General features: G+C 39.6%; 3 protein-coding genes across 3 annotated transcripts; 1 reads left to right on the forward strand and 2 right to left on the reverse strand.

The window, feature by feature from the left end:
- Window positions 1-1,225: 1,225 nt before the first annotated feature.
- Window positions 1,226-8,796, reverse strand: spag1a (sperm associated antigen 1a; the record flags this gene model as incomplete). The annotated part of the gene is made up of 8 exons (XM_079231903.1): window positions 1,226-1,420; window positions 1,925-2,062; window positions 2,192-2,318; window positions 2,581-2,722; window positions 5,186-5,343; window positions 5,947-6,099; window positions 6,892-6,991; window positions 8,439-8,796. 8 exons carry the CDS (start codon window positions 8,794-8,796, stop codon window positions 1,415-1,417), a joined length of 1,182 nt encoding a protein of 393 aa, XP_079088029.1. The 3' UTR covers window positions 1,226-1,414.
- Window positions 8,797-10,053: 1,257 nt separating this feature from the next.
- On the reverse strand, window positions 10,054-12,112 carry polr2k (RNA polymerase II, I and III subunit K). Its single transcript, XM_079232350.1, has 4 exons — window positions 12,038-12,112; window positions 11,752-11,821; window positions 10,411-10,503; window positions 10,054-10,303 (listed from the first exon to the last, which is right to left on the reverse strand). The coding sequence occupies exons 2-4, from the start codon at window positions 11,810-11,812 to the stop codon at window positions 10,281-10,283; spliced, it is 177 nt and encodes a 58-aa protein (XP_079088476.1). The 5' UTR covers window positions 11,813-11,821; window positions 12,038-12,112; the 3' UTR covers window positions 10,054-10,280.
- A 274-nt stretch (window positions 12,113-12,386) lies between these two features.
- stk3 (serine/threonine kinase 3) lies at window positions 12,387-20,337 on the forward strand. Its single transcript, XM_079231681.1, has 11 exons — window positions 12,387-12,535; window positions 13,892-13,972; window positions 14,147-14,275; window positions 14,528-14,642; window positions 15,050-15,214; window positions 15,373-15,540; window positions 16,425-16,562; window positions 16,821-16,946; window positions 17,055-17,259; window positions 17,545-17,738; window positions 17,917-20,337. The coding sequence occupies exons 1-11, from the start codon at window positions 12,513-12,515 to the stop codon at window positions 18,073-18,075; spliced, it is 1,503 nt and encodes a 500-aa protein (XP_079087807.1). The 5' UTR covers window positions 12,387-12,512; the 3' UTR covers window positions 18,076-20,337.
- Window positions 20,338-20,417: the final 80 nt, after the last annotated feature.

The following is a 20,417-nucleotide window of genomic DNA, read 5'->3' on the forward strand; positions in this document are numbered from 1 at the left end:
CCTCTGGTCCTATTGTCGTCTGCTAGAGTGTTAAAAGTCTTTGTCGTTCCCAAACAGGTGAGTCTGGTAGCTGTCAATCAAGCTCTGCCTGGAGACCTGAGGGAAGCTCTAATTAGAAAATAAATTGAAAACACCTGTGTGGGGCTCATGGCTGTCTGGCTTTACAAAGTCTCGATATACACTTGAAGATGCCATGAAGGAGTTCTGCAGCACCCCAAAACGTCTTTGTTAAGAGACCTGAACCAGTTGATGGAGAAGCCAGACAACGAGCGGTTTTAGTTCATCAGCCTGAACTGCTATCAGCTGGTTACTTCTCTTTTCTACCACGTATGTTTAATTTGTTGTTGAATGGAGGATGAACAGATCCAAAGGTTCAGAGTTCAGAGCTATTAAAACTATTCTGATAAGAGACTTTCCACACGTAAATACTGTACACCTATTCACACACAAAGACGCATGCAGTCATCTTGGTTTCATTCAAGATTGAACCTGAGACCTACAATTCTTACAGTACACGATTAAGTAATGCTACTCTCAGTTGCTGGATATTTCCTAAACCAATGAAATGTCAATTTATTATTAACTTAAGCACTGAGCTCATGGGATTATTTTAACTGTGATCAATTATTATTGTACCATCTTAAATTAAAGTGTTAACGCATCACTTCTTCAGGGTCTTTAGCTCTAGAAATGTCTTAAAGTAAGGTGTTGGCTCATCTTTTTATTTTTAAGTAGCAGCTGATAAAACATGTAAACAATGACAGATATCTTGAAATAGCCGGAATAGCTGAAACCCTGGAAAAAAAACATTGAACCAGATGACCTTTTCAGCTTTTTAAAATCTTCCTGGGTTTTTTTTTATCTCTATATACAATACAGTTGAGTTGTATCCGTTTCTGCCAGTGCTATGGGTCGTAAGCTCAGTGAGCTATAAGGAAACCAAACCCAACATCATTAAAACAAATCAAAGTTGAATCTTGGCGTATTTCATACGGACCTGTGGTAGAAATCTCAATAAGGCACACATAATACACTCTTCCGCCTCCTCGTGTTACTCCACCATAAAACAGCGCTCTGCAGCCTGTTACAATCGATCTGTATGTACAGTACATTACGTCATGTGAATGATTTATAGTGCAAGCAGGTCATGAGTACCTTTAATGTTAGCCTTTTTTTAAATAAAGCTGCCCGTTATGAAAGGCGTGTACTCGGGAGTTATGGTGTGGTTTGCACACATTGCAGATGGTGCAGAGCTGAAAAGCTGGTCATCCAAGGAGCCCGTCCCAGAAGTCAACGCCAGTCATTTCAAAATTTTCAGGTCTTACTTACTGCAAACAATGGCTTTGAGAGTCCTTTTCCTCTATAACTGCTACACAACAGTACGTGTGCATACCTCCTCCGTCCTCCATAAACATCAAGCCTAGAGGAAATGAGCAGGTGAATCAATAAAAAGGTACGCAGTGCTTATTGATTGTTTTTACCATTTTAACACATGGATTGTTAAAAAAAAGTCTCTTATGTTACATCTTTTATATTATATGTTTCTTATGACTTATGGTTTCAAAAACTGAAATAATAATTTCTCTTAGACATTAAATGCAAATGAGGTTCATCAATTTTACTCTAAAATGAAGCCATTCAAAGTTAAACACATTTTAATTTTTTTTAAAGAATAGTTTGGGCAATTTAAAAAGAAAAGATGGTTTGGGTAAATAACATATCTGCTCAACTAAATCATGATAACACAATATTAAGTGTCTGACAATGTTGACAAATAACCTGATAATGATCTGGAAAATGTATATTTGTAAGAAATATTTTAACTTGGGGGAAGTTACAAAACATGTTTTGCAAAACCTTGCTTTTTCAGTTTTGCTGAATTACTTCTTGAATTTTGTGTGTGTGTATATAAACAACCGTTTACCCGTGGTGTGTGTGAAGTACTATCCATCAGGCTCTGTCTCAGCAAGCTCGTCACCACCTCAAGCTCTTGCTCTGCCTCCTGAACTTTTGGGTCCAGGTGGAGGACTTCCTGGAGGTCACTGCTGGCCGACAGGTAGTCCTAGAAAAAACATGAATTAAGAGAAAGTGGATGAAAAATATTACCGATAAATGAAAGCCGCCACCTGCCCAATCTAATTGCTTCAAATAAATAAATGAATGTGTGTGTTGATGCGGGAGAGACGGGCACCTTTAAACCCTTGTAAGCCAGGGCCCGTCTGTAGAAGGCCTTCTTGTTGCCCGGCTCCATCTGCAGTGCGGTGTCACAGTCCTGTTTGGCCTCTTCAAAGCGATCCAGTCTCAGGAGGCAAATGGCCCTAGAGTGGAATAGAGTACAGGGGTCAGTGAAAGCAGCACGTACTGCTAGAGGCAACGGGAGTTATGGATTGGAGAGATGGCCGATCCTGTAGTGCCCTCTACTGTTTTTCCTGTTAGACTGTCCTTAAAGGAGATCATAAGCCAGGGTTAGAATCAGCAGGATGTCTACCTGTGACACGAAAGCACACAGGGTTTCTTTCACAGTTTAATTCAGGTACTTTCCTGCTAGAGTTGCCCGCACTAGGGTTGCTTTATGCGTACCTGTTTGTATAGAGAGCACATTCATCAGGTTTTAATGCGAGACACTCGCTGTACTTCTTCAGAGCCTCCTGAAAGTGGCCTTTCTTGACCAGATCGTTGCCTTCCCGTTTTAATAAAGTAAACGAGGCATCTTTTCTCCTGGCTGTTGACAGAAATTTGCAATTTAGCAACAATGCAACACTGAAACAGGTGAAAGACAAAACAAACAACCTGAACTAGTCAGTTTCAATGAGGTTACAGATATGTTACACTGTATTGAACATTGTCTTTCAAGAAGCTTTTCCCATCAGTCCAGCTCACAAACTTGTTCAAGACACATCAATAAATCCCATCAGGCTGAATGGACCAGAGGGGATGAGACAACTCCTACTTACTGAGCTCTCTGCTGTGCTGAGAAAGACGCACACACACACACACACACACACACACACACACACACACACACACACACACACACACACACACACACACACACACACACACAAAACACCAAACAACCCAATTATAAATTATTTATCTAGTGAGACAAGAAAACGGACTCATCGAGGCCTGAAATTCACACTTGCCACATATCGTCTCCAAGGTAATTTTTTTCTCTGGCTGAGAGGTCTGTCAATACTTCTACTACTACTACTACTACTACTACTACTACTACTACTACTACTACTACTACTACTTCTACTACTACTACTTCTACAGTATGTCTTCAGTCAGACTTTTTATTCCAAAAACTGCTCTGTAGCTGACCTTGATGGGCAAAGCACCAGTATTATTGATCAATCGACTCAGAAGATGATACAAAATATGGATTCATTTCACACTAACACTAGTATTTTTTTCTGTTTTAATGTATTATGTTATCTTGTTTTTTAAGGATCCTATATAATATACACATTATATATAATAGTATACAATAAAACCATACATGACATCAAACATGTGCAGGCAGACTAAGCTCTTATGGGAGATTTTTTTTTTATATCGGCATCAACAGTTGAACCACAGTGGAGAACTAAATTATCTGTAGCTATTCAAGCACAATACTCTCAAATTAGGTTTACGTGTGCAGATCAAGAAGCATTTTGAATTTCAGGAGCCTCTCAATGTTATTTGATTGGGATTACCCTCCAGTATATACAGTATATGCTCATCCATTCGTCTTAGATTGTCCATTTATTATTTCTCACTAATTCAGAGATAAATCACAAAACGTCGTGTGTTATTAAGTGGATTTTATTCAATTTAAAACTAACTACCAAACCACAGAAAAACTATGTACATGTCCAGTTTATAAGGAATACCGTTAACTTCCAAACAGACGCAAACTAAGTGAAAGTGAGTTGACATATATTCCACATAAGAGTCTCCAGATGTGCGGGCTGTTGTGAGCGGGGAAACAGACTTGTACTGATCAAGTATTTTTTGTGCCACAATGAAGATATATAAAGACTTACTGGCAGGTTCAGGTTAATGATCAGGTAACAGATGCTCGAAAGCAATAAGACAAAACATGTGAGCGTGTGGATGAGGGAGTCTGGTGACTGAGCAGTTGGAAAATCAGAGAGCATGTGGTAGAAAATGTAGCGAACCGGTTTGGCTGAAAGAAGGCAGAGAGAGGCAGAGAGAGGCAGAAAGAAGTTGGTATCTTCTGATATTTTATCCTTTATAAACTCAACTAAACCGGATTTAAACGGGAGGTGTTAAACACTGACATCATGCCGAACCATCTCCCATCTGTTTCCCCAGCAACAGCAGTGTGCTAGTCAGAGATTAGCTCCGTTCTTATTTATGAGTGTGTGTGTGTGTGTGTGTGTGTGTGTGTGTGCGTGTGTGTGCGTGCGTGTGCGTGTGCGTGTGTCTGTATAGGTCAGGTGCTTTATCTGTGCAAGATTAAAGTCCTGTGTATGGAAATGTAATGCAGAGCATACAAATAAAGCCATTTATCAATATTTTAGTGTATGTGTGTGTTTATAAATGTGTACCACACAACATGTTCACATATATTTAAATATATGATATAAATATATATGGAGTCTACAGGTCTGTGTGAGCAGGAGCATCCTACAGGAAACCTGACCTGGATTGTTCCATTACAGCAGTGCTACACTCCATGTGGATCGCCTTCACTTTTCTGCATTATTGATGACACACACACACACACTGACACACACGCACACACACACACGCACACACACACACACACACAGACAGACACACACACACACAGACGCACACGCTGATTCTCACTGATCGACTTCTGACGCTGACGCTGACGTACGACTCCATAATTTAGGGGGTTTTATTTAAAAATTCAAGTAATTTTGTCAAACTAGGGAGGGGAAAAGGTGGCAGATTCCTTTTATATGTCAGAACAAAAGCTTTCAACGGCAAGTAAATCACAGGTATACATAGTGATAGCTTTAATCCTATGAACTCTATTGGATCAGGAAGTACATGTTCTCACACACTATACGTGTTAGAACGTGAGCACATGTGCTTGTGGACGGTCCAGAGGAAGACTAGGAGGTTATAAATACACTTAGCACATGTTTGTATTTTAAACGTACAACTCCTCCCTAAGCTGAGAGGAAGTGATGTCACTGACCTTCCTCCTGAGTAGCCCTGGCGGCTCGGGCTTGAGCCACTTCCACGCTGATTGGTTTGTCTCTGTGCTGCAGCTGGACGGACAGAGGGACGACGGGAATCTCTGGAAGCTGCGCTCTCCATTCAGGACCTTCCTGCTCGATAAGCATCTTCGTGATCCTGGCGGAGGACACACACACACACACACACACACACACACACACACACACACACACACACACACACACACACACAGTACAACACGCAGTGTAATTAGCCAGATTAATGCTGCAACCACGGCAGGGTTCGGTCGTCATTCACAATTTACACATGTTCTTTTCCTGCTGTGACATAAAGCACTGACTGAAAAATAAATACGCTTTCTAGAAAACAGTTTTGTTGTCTGACTAGAAGAATTATAACAAAAATGGTAATAATTAGGAAACTCTCCTCGTCAGTTAAATGAGCAGTTTGGCCAAATGAAGATGTACAAACTTTCCGGCCTTGACGGCACAAGATTAACCGGCGCTTCAACCCTTATTAAATGCATATTGTACAATTTATTTGTCCATGAAACGTCAACAAGAATGGTGTCTAATGTTTCAACATACATATTATAAGAAATATATGTGTAAGGATGGAACAGGTACATACAGAACAGAAAGAAACACTTTTGAATTAACTTTAATCTTGAAACCTCTAGATTTCTTTACCCAACTTGACAAGTTACAGAAGGCCCATTAAGTTGCTTCAGTTTATAATGGGTAACTGTTTTCAGCTGACCTGTGGACACTGTCGTGAGCCGTCTGCACACTGGTGTCTATCTGCAGGATAGTCTTATAATCCACGTAGGCCTTTTTGTAGCGCTCCAGTGACTCATGGGCCATAGCTCTACGCAACAGGGGCTTCAAGGAGTACGGCTGCAGCTCCAAAGCCCTAAGAGGATCAGAAAGACGCAGAGACAGAGGATCAAACCGTCTACACCTGTTCATGGGGACTCACAGGTGTAACTGGTCTGATCTGTAGCTCTCCATTCATAAACATGTGAGTCTTTGCTTGAGACATTCCTGCAGCCCCCTCACACCACACATGGTCTCAGAGTGTGTGTGTGTGTGTGTCGACAAAGAGTAAAACTAAACCTGAATAACAAAACAGGAAGCATTTATATGAAAATAAATTATACGGTTTATGGAAAAGCTAACATGAAATAATAATGTATGTCACCATATGTAGCACAACAAAAAAGATATAGACTTGTCTTTAGATTATTTCAATACACATGGAAAACCATGCAGTAATAAACTGAGATCAAACACTAATATACTGATAATTACCTGAAATTAAGCTGAGATATTAAAATTTTAATTTAAATTAATTACAAAAGCTGATATCTTTCATTTTGAGACAGAGGCAAATTCAACAATAGCAAACTCTATCTTAAAGGAGTACTGCACCCATTCTACACATCAAAGTCTATAAGTACAGAGATGTGTGACTGCGTATAAAGACAGTTCAGTTGAATTGTGGGTAATGTAGGCACCATGCTTTGACAAGGAAGAAGTGTGCACAGACTATAAAAGACTATTTAGTCCTGTTGCATCTATTTTGATATTCTTTTTTTCATGAACCTGAAAAAGTTATGTTACAGGAGAACAATAATAAATCGGTGGAGTACTCTTTTAAATCTGACAGAAACACATCAGCACAGAGATGACACTTGTCACGTACTTGTTACAGTCCTGTATGCAGTCTGTGCTGCTTCCATTCTTCAGGAAACAGGCCGCTCTGTTGGAGTAGAGAATACACAGGTCTTCTGGGCTGTCGATGCCTGCAGGGGAACAAATACAACCCACTTATCTAAATGGTGAAACAACAATCCAGTCATCTTTCAACACATACTGTAGGTGTAAAGACAGACTAGTACTTCATATCAAGAACACCTCTTTTTTACTTTTGCGATCGTCATTTTCTATAATGTCCTTCCTCCTCTGAGCCTCCACTGCAGTTTCACAACTGACAACGCAGCATCAGTTATCACGTGCTGCTTCAGTGCCCAAAGACTGAAGACAACAGTGCTGATACTCCTCAACACTAGGGATTATATTTTTTACAATGTCATAAAAAGGTTAAATCACACATTGTTTTCAGTGCTTTACATTGAGAGTCTCTCTGTTTAGTCTGCTCTTGTCAGCCTGTGAGCATTGAGAAAAAGCTCTCCCTCTTACCAGCAACGAGAGTAAAAGTTGGCAGAGTGCTCCTAAAAGGTGCAGCATGACATCCAATCCCACCTAAAAGCCCCCATGTGCATCAGCTCATGTCTTCCGACTACGGTCAGCGGAGTTGTCTTGTGCCAACACTGCATTTACAAATCACCAACGACACCTCGAGTCTCAGCTGCGGTTTTTGGACGTTAGACTAAGAACTTGTGATCACTGATCCACACAGGTGATGGATCTGAAAATTGTCTCACCCTCTACTAGAATCATAATGCATGATATGAGCACATGCAAGCTGACTTAGAAAATAAATTGAGCAGCATGACAAGCATAATGCATTCAAAATTGACATGGGACACTCAACTTGTATCCGATACCCTTACGAGGGCTGGTACACAGACGCTACAAGAGACTTTCTGTCTCACTCTGTGCCACCAAAGTGTTGTTGTTCCTACATGAGTGGCTTGACTGCCATCTTTTGAAGACTTTTCTTCATCAAAAAGCACATTAGAGGGGCATGTTTTTACGCTAAAGATTATTTCAAAACAGGTATAAATATAGTACAGGGCAAAGTATTATTATTGTTCACTGCATGACTCTTTACTACAGTTAAAAACACTCGTCTTTTTTTAACAGAAATGTCAGAAATTCAGATTCTATCTTCTAAAGTGGGAAATTGGGCAATTTCTACAATTGTATAGTGAATATCTTTGGATGTTGGATTGTTGATACAAAATAAGCATTTTCAACACGTCACCATGGAAACCAAACTAAAAATGGATTTATAGAGAAATAAAGCCCAACTCCTTACTGCAATGTCTTGTGACATGCAACTACATTGACACTACCAATGTTAATAATAGGTTAATAACGTTTTTTTGATTGTACTGTATAGTGTGCATGTCAAGTTTAACAACCCAGGATTGCTTCTACTGAGAAATGTCTGAGAGTAAACAGATTTAGTTTGAACCTAAATCAACAGGGCTTCTCCTCGGATTAAATGCTGCTCATGAGGGCAATTCTCTAATAAAATACGCAAACTGTTCACATCTCCTTCACCTGCTTCAGCGCATCCATCAATGGCCTGTGTGTACTTCTCCAAGGCATCCCCGAACTGGCCATGTTTGAAGAGGTGGTTCCCTGCGTTCTTGAGCCGGGCCAGGTGAGGAGGAAGGGCCCCAGCGGGGGCGTCCAGATAACTTGTGTCTTCTGCAGGGCTGCCCTGCTCCTCTTGTCCACCAGCAGGGCTGTTTTCCCTCCGAGAGCCGTTGGCCACCCCCTTCGCCGCAGCTCTCTGAGTCTGGGGCTTTTCCACGGTGCTTCCAACCCGGCTTCGCGTCCCGTTCCCCGCCGTGGCCTGATGCGATCTACCGCCCCCTCCTCCGCTGCCCGGGGGCTTGTCCTGTGCGTTACCCATAGTCGCACTCCTCTGCAGTGTGTTCAAGCGCTTCCTCCCTCCCTGCTTCTTCCTCTCGCGGAGCTGCAGCTACGTCTGAGGCTGGATGGGGATTTCTGTAGGACACGCCCCCTGGACGAGATATCGGGTGTGACGTAACGGAGGGGGGAAGTGCCACTGCGATGCAGCGCTGCAGCAGGACAGCGCTGCTGCCGGGACAGCGTCCGATTAGACCTCAGGGTACAGGGCTCTGGCAGCCGGTGACGTACAGTACAGGCTACAGGCAGATATATCAATATACTTGAATCATCACGTCTTTATAAGAGGAAAACAATATTTGTTGTGATATATTTTTTCATACTTCTTTAGCTTTTTGGACGCTCACAAAACAAAAGCATTGCTTTGCTTCTTTTTTTCTCATTCTAAATCCAAAGTTTTGTTTTCTTCTAATGTCTTTTTCAAGGGGACACAGCTTTAAATAATCTGATGAAATATTCGCTTCAGTTTTGCGCATGCTGGCTCACTGTCGTGACTTACACTCGGATATAACTAAACCATCATTAATGTTAGAAGTAACATATGTGCTTTTCCTACTGGACATGGCAGAATGGCTGCTGTGAAAATAACAAATCAGAAAGGAATATGAAGGCAATTATTTGGGCTGTAGTCTTTTTACATTTTACTGGACCAAACCAGTGGTTCCCAATTTAGGGGTTGAGGCCACAAAAAGGGTCAGTGTCCAAATGAAACACTTTTTCTATTTTGCCTATAACAAATAACATATATTTCTCAGAAACCTAAGAAATGATTTAGCTTCACAAACGTATGTAAATTCGTTCAGACCTTGTTCTAATTTGTTGAGTGCAAATTTTCAGATAATTTAAGGCAAGCATTTCAATTAAGAGTTTTATGAAAAAAATCAGTCACTAGTTGAACTGGTGACAACTCGAAGAAGGTTTTGTTTTAAGTTAAATCAAACCAAAGAGGTTGGACCATCATATAACAGCTGAATAATTGCATTATTTCACATAGCAGAAACATGTTTTATATTAATCTAGATTCTAGAAGAAAAAAATTAATAGAAGACCTGAGAAATTGGCATTTTAAATTTTTTTTTCAATTATTGTACATACTGTATTCCTATTCTTCATCCATTTAGATATTATCATTAAAAAGTGATACTTGCTGACTTGTTGAGCATATAAAGGATATGTGGGTGAACTAATATATGAACCATGGGATCAAATGAGAAGAATAAAAACAGCCAACACAATCAAGGCTATTAAAACATCTTGTTTATTTAATAAAGCAAAACCTTTTATCTGTTTACTTTTGGGTAAAAAAACAGCACTACTTGTGTCGAAATGAAAATGTTGATTCAACCATAAGTCAGACCAGAACGTCAAAACATATGGAGTTGTCAATTGTTTTATTTACATGGTCATCCACTAGAAAAATAGACAACAACAACAAGAAAAAAATCTAAATGGTCGCTCTTCTCTTCTTCATCGGGCATCAAAGACAACCACTGAAATCAAAGAGTCAAGGTAATGTACAGGTATAGTTCTCAGATCATACATATCATTTATAATAAAAATAAATTTGCCATCACAGAACATTACATTTAAAGGATACATCTCTTTGTTCTCTTCTTGTACATGATCCTGTACCCGCACTCTCTGCATCGGATTGGATCACGGGCCTTAATTTCATTTTCAGTGTGACATTCTGCAAAAAATAAAAGAATATTACAACAAATATCCTATATATCCAATTCCTATCAGTAGTAGTACTATTAGCTAGAATATAATCATTATAAGCTTATTGCAGATGAGTCGGTGTCAGAGTACATTTCGGCTGATAAAGTACAAGAAATGTCACTTAAGGAATACATAACAAGGTTAAAAGTAATTTAGAAACAGTGTCTCGATTACATACTTTGTCCACCAGAAAAACAAGATGAATGCCTCTTGGTCACATTTCTCAAAAAACAACATCTAAACCATCTCAGGGATTCTTATTGATTTTTGTTTGTTATGCATTTGTGTAAAAAAAATAATACTGTCACATGATTTAGCATTTATAGATTTTTAAACTCCTAAATATATATTTCAGTATCTGATGGGCTATAATAGCTATGCAATTATTCAGTTAATGCTGAAACCTGGTGTGCATTGGTAGGTCAATGTTAAAAAAATATTTATTTTGTTTTATAAATGTGAATCATGTATTACAGCTTATTTAGAAACCAGTGATTTTAGTTTAAGTTACATTGGAAGATTCATAAATGTTCAGGTGATAATATATTTGTGGGAACTGTATTATTTGTAATGTGAAACGATGATTTCAGTGTGTCAATTTTACATATAGTGGCTCAACAAAATCCTGAAAATATTTGTGTAGACCATAAAAAATTGTGAAGTTCGTTTAACCTTTAGGGTTAAAACCTTTGGGTTCACTTTTTCTTTTGTTGATTTAGGTATTTTTTGTTGAACATACATACTGGTATCAGTACTGGCAGTGAATTTATTATTTGTTGTCGACATGAAGGTCTGAATATTGTAAAATGTATATGTTGACGTGTATCTTTTGACTGTGTGATATCTAAACGTATATGCTGTCTTACAAAAAAGGGTTACATCAATGTTGTGGTGTCTTGTAGCGCTCTATGCAAAGCTGTATGGATGACACAATACTAAAAACACGATTCATTAAATGTACAAAACCATGATATTTTGGAGCATGACTGTAAAATCTTCAATATTATGAAAAGCAGCAGCACAATTATTACAATACTACTGTTCTCCTGGAACTATGTGTAATTATATTTTCGTATGTGTTAACATAAATAGTTATAATGTACTGGCAGTGATAGAACATGTAAAGAAGCATCTATAGCAGTACGTTAGTAATGGTACATTAGCATCGTTAGCAGCTGCACAATAAACACAAACATAATTTATAATGTAATGATACCTCCACATATGTAGATCATAGGCTGTTGTTTTGGCGGTTGCACATCTTTTTGTGGATCCATTTTGTTTCTCTGTAAAAGACAGAAGGAGCAATGTTGACACCATCACATCTGTATTGTTACAGCATGCTAACACACAGAAACAGCATGTTGTGTCATCGTTACCTACAGGATCCGTTTAAAGCTGGAGGCACAGTGGACAACACATGTCTTTCAGAAACCTCAACATTCTGTATGAATATAGTACACATACAATACACGGAAAGTGAAGATAAAAATAAGACTCACCGTTTTAACACGCTAAATGTTTACCTCTCTTTTCACATCACACACTGCTGCCTGCGCACATGCGTACAAGCATCGTCCACCTCCGAGCAAACTGGCTCGTGATTGGTCAGAAGATATTGCGTCACGTTTAGCGTATTCTTTCAATTTAACCTATGCCAAACAACGCACATCATATATGACATATTTCATGTTATGAAATAGTGTTTGTGGTTTATTTATTGCAGGTCGTTGCTTTTTTTAGGTTTCCAAGGACCTACGTTGTCCTGTGTTTGTGTTCCACTCCGGTCCGACAGAGGGCGCTCTCTAAATATCTAAACGTGATGTCACCAGACTGTCCATCATCTGAGCACTCAGCTGGCCCTCCTTTTTGACAACAACGACTCTGTCGACAATGTTCACATCTTGACTATTGGCCCCAACGCTGCCATAACTTTATATTAGTCCGTTGCCTTTATATTATCTGAAGTCATACATCATGGAGACGTCTGCGCCCAAAAGGTTCGTGTAGTAACGACGGTTTAAAACGTGCTTTCAAGCTGCTAGCTAGCTAGCTAGCTAACTGTCGCTGAGCTAGCTGATGCTAACTTAGTTAGCTTGACCAGTTTTCTGTCAAACTTTCTACTCAGTCAAGACGAGTTAAATATTTTAGAGGTCGCATCTTGACCACAGTCACAGGCCCAGTGTTTAGGCTTCTGGTCGTCTCGTTGTCGGGTAGCTGTTAATGTTCGTTAGTGCCTTTTAGTGAACATTTTGATCTAATGCTACGTTATTATTTGGACATGTACTAAATACAAATAAGTAAATTGTGTGTGACTTGAAACAATTGTACACGTCCCCAGTAAAACAAATGATCTTCCGTGGCAAACATTTTATTATTTTTTCCCATAGTGATTCGTGTGGTTGTCTTGCCAAATAAACCCCACAGGAGCTGAAGATCATAATTAAACCCGAGAGGGAGACACAGCTGGTATCCAGATGATACATCTTAAAGAGTTGTTCTTCTCCATATAACGTTGCCTAAATGTAAAGTCAGATAGGTACAATGTTACTGTAATGCTTTACATTTGATGATAAGGTGTACGATTAGGGCTGAAGCTAGATACTGTTTTTATCAGGTAATCTTTCAACTATTTCCCCCATTAATAGATTGCTCAGTCTACATCTAAGTCTTAAGTGGTACAAATACATTACCTCATCATATGATGACGCCTTCAAAGGGTTTGTTTTGTTTTACTCACTAAATATATTCCATCTATCTAATTTACAATGATATTAGATAAAGAACAGTTACGCATCCTCATATTTCAGAATCTGGACCTAGAAAAATGTAGTAATTTTACGTGATACTTGAATTAAAAGATTATTATTAAATGATTAATTCAAAATCTTGGGTACATTTTTCATCAATAGCCAACATGGTTGATAATAATAAACAAAATGTCAGCACTTAGTAAGATAGAGAAGTTAAAAACTGAACTGAGTAAAACTATTGGCTAGACATAATCCACATCACTCAAGCTTTTTCAGACCTTATCACCTAAATAACCCAAATTATCTGTCCTTAATATCAAACGAGACCTCGACTAATTAATCCCTTGCTGTATTGTTTGTTGGAAGCGAACACGTATGCAAACATTTTGGCTATTTATATATTTTAACACCTTATTTTGTATGCATTATTCCCAAAAAATAATTAATTCAATTGAAAAACCATTAGATGTGTATTAATGTTAGGTGTTGGAAAGCACTATGATTTTGATTTCAGATGCTCCAGTGGTAGTCTTAGATTGCTTTCACTGCTTCTTTTTAGGTTGCCGTCTATACTGAAGTTACAACTGATTTGTTTTTTTTCAGCAAGCTGAAAAAGCTGAGTGAGGACAGCTTGACCAAACAGCCAGAGGAAGTGTTTGATGTTTTAGAGAAACTCGGTGAAGGGTAAGATTTTTTTTCTTTCGCTTGACTAACCTCTGTTTTCACTTGTGTTCCATGGCCTGAAACTATTTTAAGTCCATCAGACCATCTGTACTTTTTAAAATGCACCTCTTTTGTTGTGTATAGCATTCATTTTGTAATAATGTCCGCTGTAACTGCACTCGTATGTGTGTTTAGTTCCTATGGCAGCGTGTTCAAAGCCATCCATAAGGAGTCAGGCCAGGTGGTGGCCATCAAGCAGGTTCCAGTGGAGTCTGATCTGCAGGAGATAATCAAGGAAATTTCCATCATGCAGCAGTGTGACAGGTTAGAGGAGCTAACACAGCTTTCCCCAAACCTCCAAATTCATTACATGGATTATTGTCCTTAAAGGATCATATTTGTTTCCATAGTGGACTTTGCTCCAGGTTTGATGTTTGATTTAACAGCATTGGTTAGCTGCTGCAGCCTGAACAGCTCTCTGTCTTGAATTACATGCGTTTTCTCACTTCTGCTGTTTTCGTTCTAAACGAAACTTCTTCTCCGTTGATAACCACCCTTTTTTGCATTTCTTTTTAGCCCGTATGTAGTGAAATACTATGGCAGTTACTTCAAGAACACTGACCTGTGGATTGTCATGGAGTACTGTGGAGCCGGCTCCGTATCTGACATCATCAGACTGCGCAACAAGACGGTGGGTGCTTACAGAGATATTTGTGGTGCGTGTGTGTGGCTGTATTACAATCTTAGTGTTTTATGTTTCTCTGTTATATTTTACTCAGAGAAAATGGCTTATAATGTGTATCCTCAATGATAGTTTGACCAAGACATTGACATAACATGGCATTGCTTTTAATACAAATGATGGGGATGAAACCTCAGTGCCTAACTGTACTGTCTAAAAGCTAAAATGATAGATTGCAGAGTAGGTCCTTTGCTGTAGACACTGACATAACAATTTAAATATTTTTCTAAACCTATTTTACTATGTAGTAAGAGGGAAATTTAATAGATAATACAATAAGTCACACTTGCGTCTTATTTCTTTGTTTACTTTTGGATCGTATTTAATTTGTGTTGTTTTTTCCCTTCTCACATTAGTTGACAGAAGAGGAGATTGCCACTATCCTGAAGTCAACGCTGAAGGGTCTGGAGTACCTTCACTTCATGAGGAAGATCCATCGTGACATCAAGGCAGGAAACATCCTCCTCAACACAGAGGGACACGCCAAACTGGCAGACTTCGGAGTTGCTGGACAGCTAACGGTAATTTATAGCAGTTGCTTGATGGTTTGTACCAGTGACAGCAAAGAGTGTTCTTTTCAAACTTCCACTATGAATGTATAGTCTTTTACTGGTTTTGTGATTTCCTATGTAATTATTTGGAAACTTCCAAACTTCCAACTTTGTTTTTTTCTCTGAAGGACACCATGGCAAAGAGAAACACTGTGATCGGGACTCCCTTCTGGATGGCTCCAGAGGTGATCCAGGAGATCGGCTACAACTGTGTTGCTGACATCTGGTCCCTGGGCATCACGTCCATAGAGATGGCAGAGGGTAAACCTCCCTACGCTGACATCCATCCCATGAGAGTGAGTGTACACAGTTTGTTCAAAAAGCTTGTGCTAACTAGGGATGGGTATCGTTTGGGTTCTTTCCGATACCGGTGTTAAACCGATACTTTTAAAACGATACCGGTGCCTGAACCGATACTTTTTTATTGCCAAGGCAATTTTTTTTCTTCGAATTGAACAATATTATTAACTGTTTAAAGTATACTATAGATATAAATAAATAAATAAATAAATAAGTACATACAAAACACTTGACTTCAAACTACAGCTTGAAACTATAAAATATATATATATATATATATATATATATATATATATATATATATATATATATATATATATATATATATATATATATGAGGACCGTGTGCAACAGAACTCAAACTGTTGGATTCTACAAACTGCTGCTTTACTCGACTACACGTCATCATTAATATCAACTGGAGAGATTTGTTCCAGCAAGCCGAGGATGGACGTTCAAAAGCTCGTGCCTGCAGCGATCTCTGTGTGCGCGCGCTGTGTGTGTGAGCGCTGGAAGCCCCGCCCCCTCGAGCCCCGCTCTGCATGCAGGCAGACAGAGAGCAGAGCAGCGAGTGCGCTCTGATCCACGCTATTTTAAGAATCGTTTTTAGCGTGCGGGCACCGCGCTACCTTTTTAGTATCTATATACCGTGCAACTTTACAGAATAGTGTAAAAAAAAAAGTATTTAAATCGGCTCAGGCACCGGAAGGAAGCACCGAAATCTGCGTTGCTTTTCGGTCCGGTAGGTACCGGACGTGTTGGAACCGGTGCCATACTGGCACCGGTTCTCGGTACCCAACCCTAGTGCTAACACACATCTCAGCCCAGAAGCAGGATTTCTTTGTTATTCTACCTGACTTTTTGAAACCTCTTTCTCCAGGCGATCTTCATGATCCCCACCAACCCCCCTCCAACATTCAGGAAGCCGGAGCTCTGGTCAGATGAATTCACAGACTTTGTCAAGAAGTGTCTGGTCAAGAATCCAGAGCAGAGAGCAACCGCCACACAGCTCCTACAGGTTGGAACACACACACACACACACACACACACACACACACACACACACACACACACACACACACACACACGAGCAGAACATGAACACTTTGGTGTACGCACTCAGTGACACTCTGATGTAGAAATACTTTAACTTAGTACATGTAAGAGATGAACTAAATACCATGGGTGCGCCATTTGTACTCACATTGTCAGAGAACAATTGAGCCACTAACGTTGCCACAAAACACCTTTTTGTTTTCCTTCTGTGAATGTCCAGCACGCATTTGTCAGCCAAGCCAAGCCGGTCACAATCCTGAGAGACCTGATCACTGAGTCCATGGAGATGAAAGCCAAGAGGCAGCAGGAGCAGCAGAGAGAGCTGGAGGAGGAGGACGACAACTCTGTACGTATGCTGAGATGTTAACAGTAAAGGTTGTGTTCAAGCAACCACTAGATTTGACTGGACTTAATTAAACGGCTACATGTTGAGGACATACTGAATGTCTTCCAGGATGAGGAGACGGAGGTGGACTCTCACACTATGGTGAAGTCCGGCTCAGAGGGTGCAGGAACCATGCGGGCCACCAGCACCATGAGTGACGGGGCACAGACCATGATTGAGCACGGCAGCACCATGCTAGAGTCGGACCTGGGCACCATGGTCATCAACAGTGATGATGATGAAGATGAGGAGGAAGACCAGGGATCCATGAGGAGTAAGCACACGCACATAATGTCGATTCAGTCACAGGCTTTTTCTGCCCGTAACTGAATCGGAAGCACGTTCACACTTCTTAAGTTTAACTATCATAAAACCCCAAGTTTCCACCAAACTCCACTGTTTATGCTACGAAAGCTAAATGAAGGCTTGAGCCAACAGGAGAGTGTGAATGTTATTAGCTTTTCTTGTCTGTAATATTGTCATATGGGTATGGCAAAACCAGGGTACTAACTAAGGAGACAAGATGATCAAGAGTTGAAAACCTCTCCCTCCTCCACAGGACACGCCACCTCTCAGCAGCCGATACGTCCGTCCTTCATGGACTATTTTGACAAACAGGACTCCAACAAGGCCGCCCAGCAGCAGGAGAACTACAACCACAACCAGCCGCAGGAGCAACCCGGCTACCACATCCAGTCCAAGAACGTCTTCCCAGACAACTGGAAGGTGCCCCAAGATGGAGATTTTGACTTTGTGAGTAGCATCTTCTCTGAGCATGTGATCTGCTGTCATTTAATTGGGGTTGAACATACAGGAATATACAGCAGTGCCCCAATTGTCAAATTTAAAAAAAAATAGCAAAACAGCAGCAGATCTTACACTAAATAGAGTGAGACTCATTGTCTGTTTGTGTTTGTGCACTGTCAAGCAGCTGAAGAATCTGGACTTTGAAGAGCTGCAGCTGCGTCTGACGGCCTTGGATCCCATGATGGAGCGCGAGATTGAGGAGCTCAGGCAGCGCTACACCGCCAAGAGGCAGCCCATCCTGGATGCCATGGACGCGAAGAAGAGACGACAACAGAACTTCTGAGTGCCTCTCGCGCTAGTCTTGGCTCCCCAAAGCCACCATCACCACAAAACTTACATCCCATTGACTCAGAGGAACTAAGATGACCTTATTGTCTTTGTTGGAAGCCCACTGCTGTTCTGATTGCCTGCTAACTGGCCTCTAAATGAAGTTAGATGCCTCTTTTGCATCCATTTTGGCTCCTGGAATCGACACTCGTCTGCCTTGTTTCTACACTTCGTCTAGATGCTGTTCTAAGTCCGATTTAAGTCTTATATTTGTTTCTACAGCTCCTGTAAAGTTGCTTTCCCATGAATGAAACTCAGGACTGGCCAAAGAGAGAACTAAGGCTTTCATACGTCTGAAAGTCACAACATGACTTCCCCCTTTTCCACAGAAAACGCTCGGAACACATAAGGAACTCTTTTCCTCTGGCAGTCGCAGCAGCACAATCACAGTGGTCACTGACGAGCGGTCTTTTTTTTCCTCAGACTTTTCACTTTTAGTGTAAATATAATATAGAGCCTAGTTTGGAAATACCTGCAACAAAAAGCTGTGGAGGCTTGTCCATGACCAAAGACAATCAAGATGATGTTGATAGTTGAGAATGCCTTAAAATAAATTTAAACCTGGTCAGGTGGTTAAATCCATTTCCTCAATTGGAGATGAGTCGGAAGTGAACTGTGGAAAGCTGTGAGGACGGAGAGAAATGACAGAAATCATGTCGGTGGTGAAGAACGAATCATGCACGTTTTTATGGTGGATCAGACTATTGGAATTTTTTGTATTAGTCTTAATTAGCATTTATTTAATTATGTTGTTTTGGGGCTTCTTGTTAACATCCAGTGCACTGTCTATATATTGACTCCAGGCATCTTGGTGCCTCATAACCCACCTGTACCACTTCCCCGATGTTCTTCATCAATTTAAAGTCAGAGCTTTTACTTAGCAAGATGATTTACTCAAATTAAAACCAGAGATGGCATCAAAATTCATTCTAAAGTATAAAAAAAAAGATAGACAAGCGAATACATTCCAACATACTGAACGACTTTTTTTTCTTTATGTCCGTGGCGTCTTTCAAAAGCCCTGCAGATTTATTATTTAATATTAATAATTGTTCCACACTATTTCGACAATATGTTGAGTCATCTCGTATGCAAAGCGTCAGTGAAGAGAAACTAGTAGCCGATGAATGGTTTTATGGTTGCATTAAAAGAAAGAAACTCACCAGGTTGAGATGAAAGACTCAACTGTCTGATGCTGTACATTTTAGAAAAACAGAATCTGCAGACACATTTTTTTTTACAATTACTTAAAGATTTTCTCAGCAAATTGCTCTGCAGCTTATATCAGTGTTTGGTTGAGAATGTGCTTTTTTTCTGGCATTTAGGTGGGATTCAGTTGAACTTTATTTCACAATTTTGAATGTTTAATGGAAAACTGTTATTACTCATTGAGGGTAACACACTGCTGGTTGTAGTTTAGTTTATTTTTATTTTTTTTACACCTGCTAATCCTTTTGAATTAAGTTTTATTTTAAATACGTATACAATATGTCTACAGGATGCTGTTACACGTTAACGTTAATATGCAGTCTTCATGGTTTAGCACATACTTACTGCATATTAATCAACATTTTGAGAATCCCATAATCTTATGAAAAACCTGTTACATTATCTGATGGACAACGTTGCTAAAAATGAGTTAACACTTTAAGACAAATTAATCCAATCTTGTTTTCTTTTCTTTTTTTAAACAACTTCTTTCCCAGAAATCATTAACATTCTCATAAATTAAGACTCCAGTGCATTTGCAACTCGCACACAGGCATTCACAATTTATTTATTAAATGTGCTTAAAACTTGTTTTCATTTTGTGACACTGGTTTAAATATGCTAGCTGATTTAGCTGTTATTATTTCTCCCCTTTGTCAAATATATGTGGCTTGATTTCTGCGTGTTTTAGACTATGCATGTTTTAGTTGTGGAATGTTTCTAACTGCACAGGTGAGTTATTATGGAAGCTGGGTTTTCAGCTTTAACGGAAACTATTTGCTCTGTAAAAAAACATTGCGGAGAATAGGCCATAATGTTTAGTTATCTGAAATCACGGTTTGAAATATAGCTATATTATTTTGTTTTCATTTATTTCTGCAATATGACTTGAGAGTGAAGAGTGGAACGTAAGCATTTATGTTTGAACCACCTAATTTATTATCTTTTGTTTGTAATACTTTATTTTGAGCAGGTGCAAGATGTAATAAAAGTTACTTATAGTTAACCATATCTGCAGTGGAATCCTTTGATCTTATCCCTGAGATTATAAAAGCAGACTTCAACCTCTGAGATGGACTCCTGCAGCAG

The sequence above is a fragment of the Taurulus bubalis genome (assembly GCF_910589615.1).
Source record: "Taurulus bubalis genome assembly, chromosome: 16".
Lineage (NCBI taxonomy): Eukaryota > Metazoa > Chordata > Actinopteri > Perciformes > Cottidae > Taurulus > Taurulus bubalis.

What these genes read in the sequence shown, in the direction of transcription:
- polr2k (XM_079232350.1), bottom strand. Translation starts at nt 11,812, where the DNA reads ATGGATCCACAAAAAGATGTGCAACCGCCAAAACAACAGCCTATGATC. An exon ending in TATGATCTACATATGTGGAG is followed by an intron (nt 10,504 to 11,751) that starts GTATCATTACAT and finishes TATTTTTTGCAG; the next exon opens with AATGTCACACTGAAAATGAA. An exon ending in CAAGAAGAGAACAAAGAGAT is followed by an intron (nt 10,304 to 10,410) that starts GTATCCTTTAAA and finishes CTTTGATTTCAG; the next exon opens with TGGTTGTCTTTGATGCCCGA.
- stk3 (XM_079231681.1), top strand. Translation starts at nt 12,513, where the DNA reads ATGGAGACGTCTGCGCCCAAAAG. An exon ending in TCAGACTGCGCAACAAGACG is followed by an intron (nt 14,643 to 15,049) that starts GTGGGTGCTTAC and finishes TTCTCACATTAG; the next exon opens with TTGACAGAAGAGGAGATTGC. An exon ending in AGGAGGAGGACGACAACTCT is followed by an intron (nt 16,947 to 17,054) that starts GTACGTATGCTG and finishes AATGTCTTCCAG; the next exon opens with GATGAGGAGACGGAGGTGGA.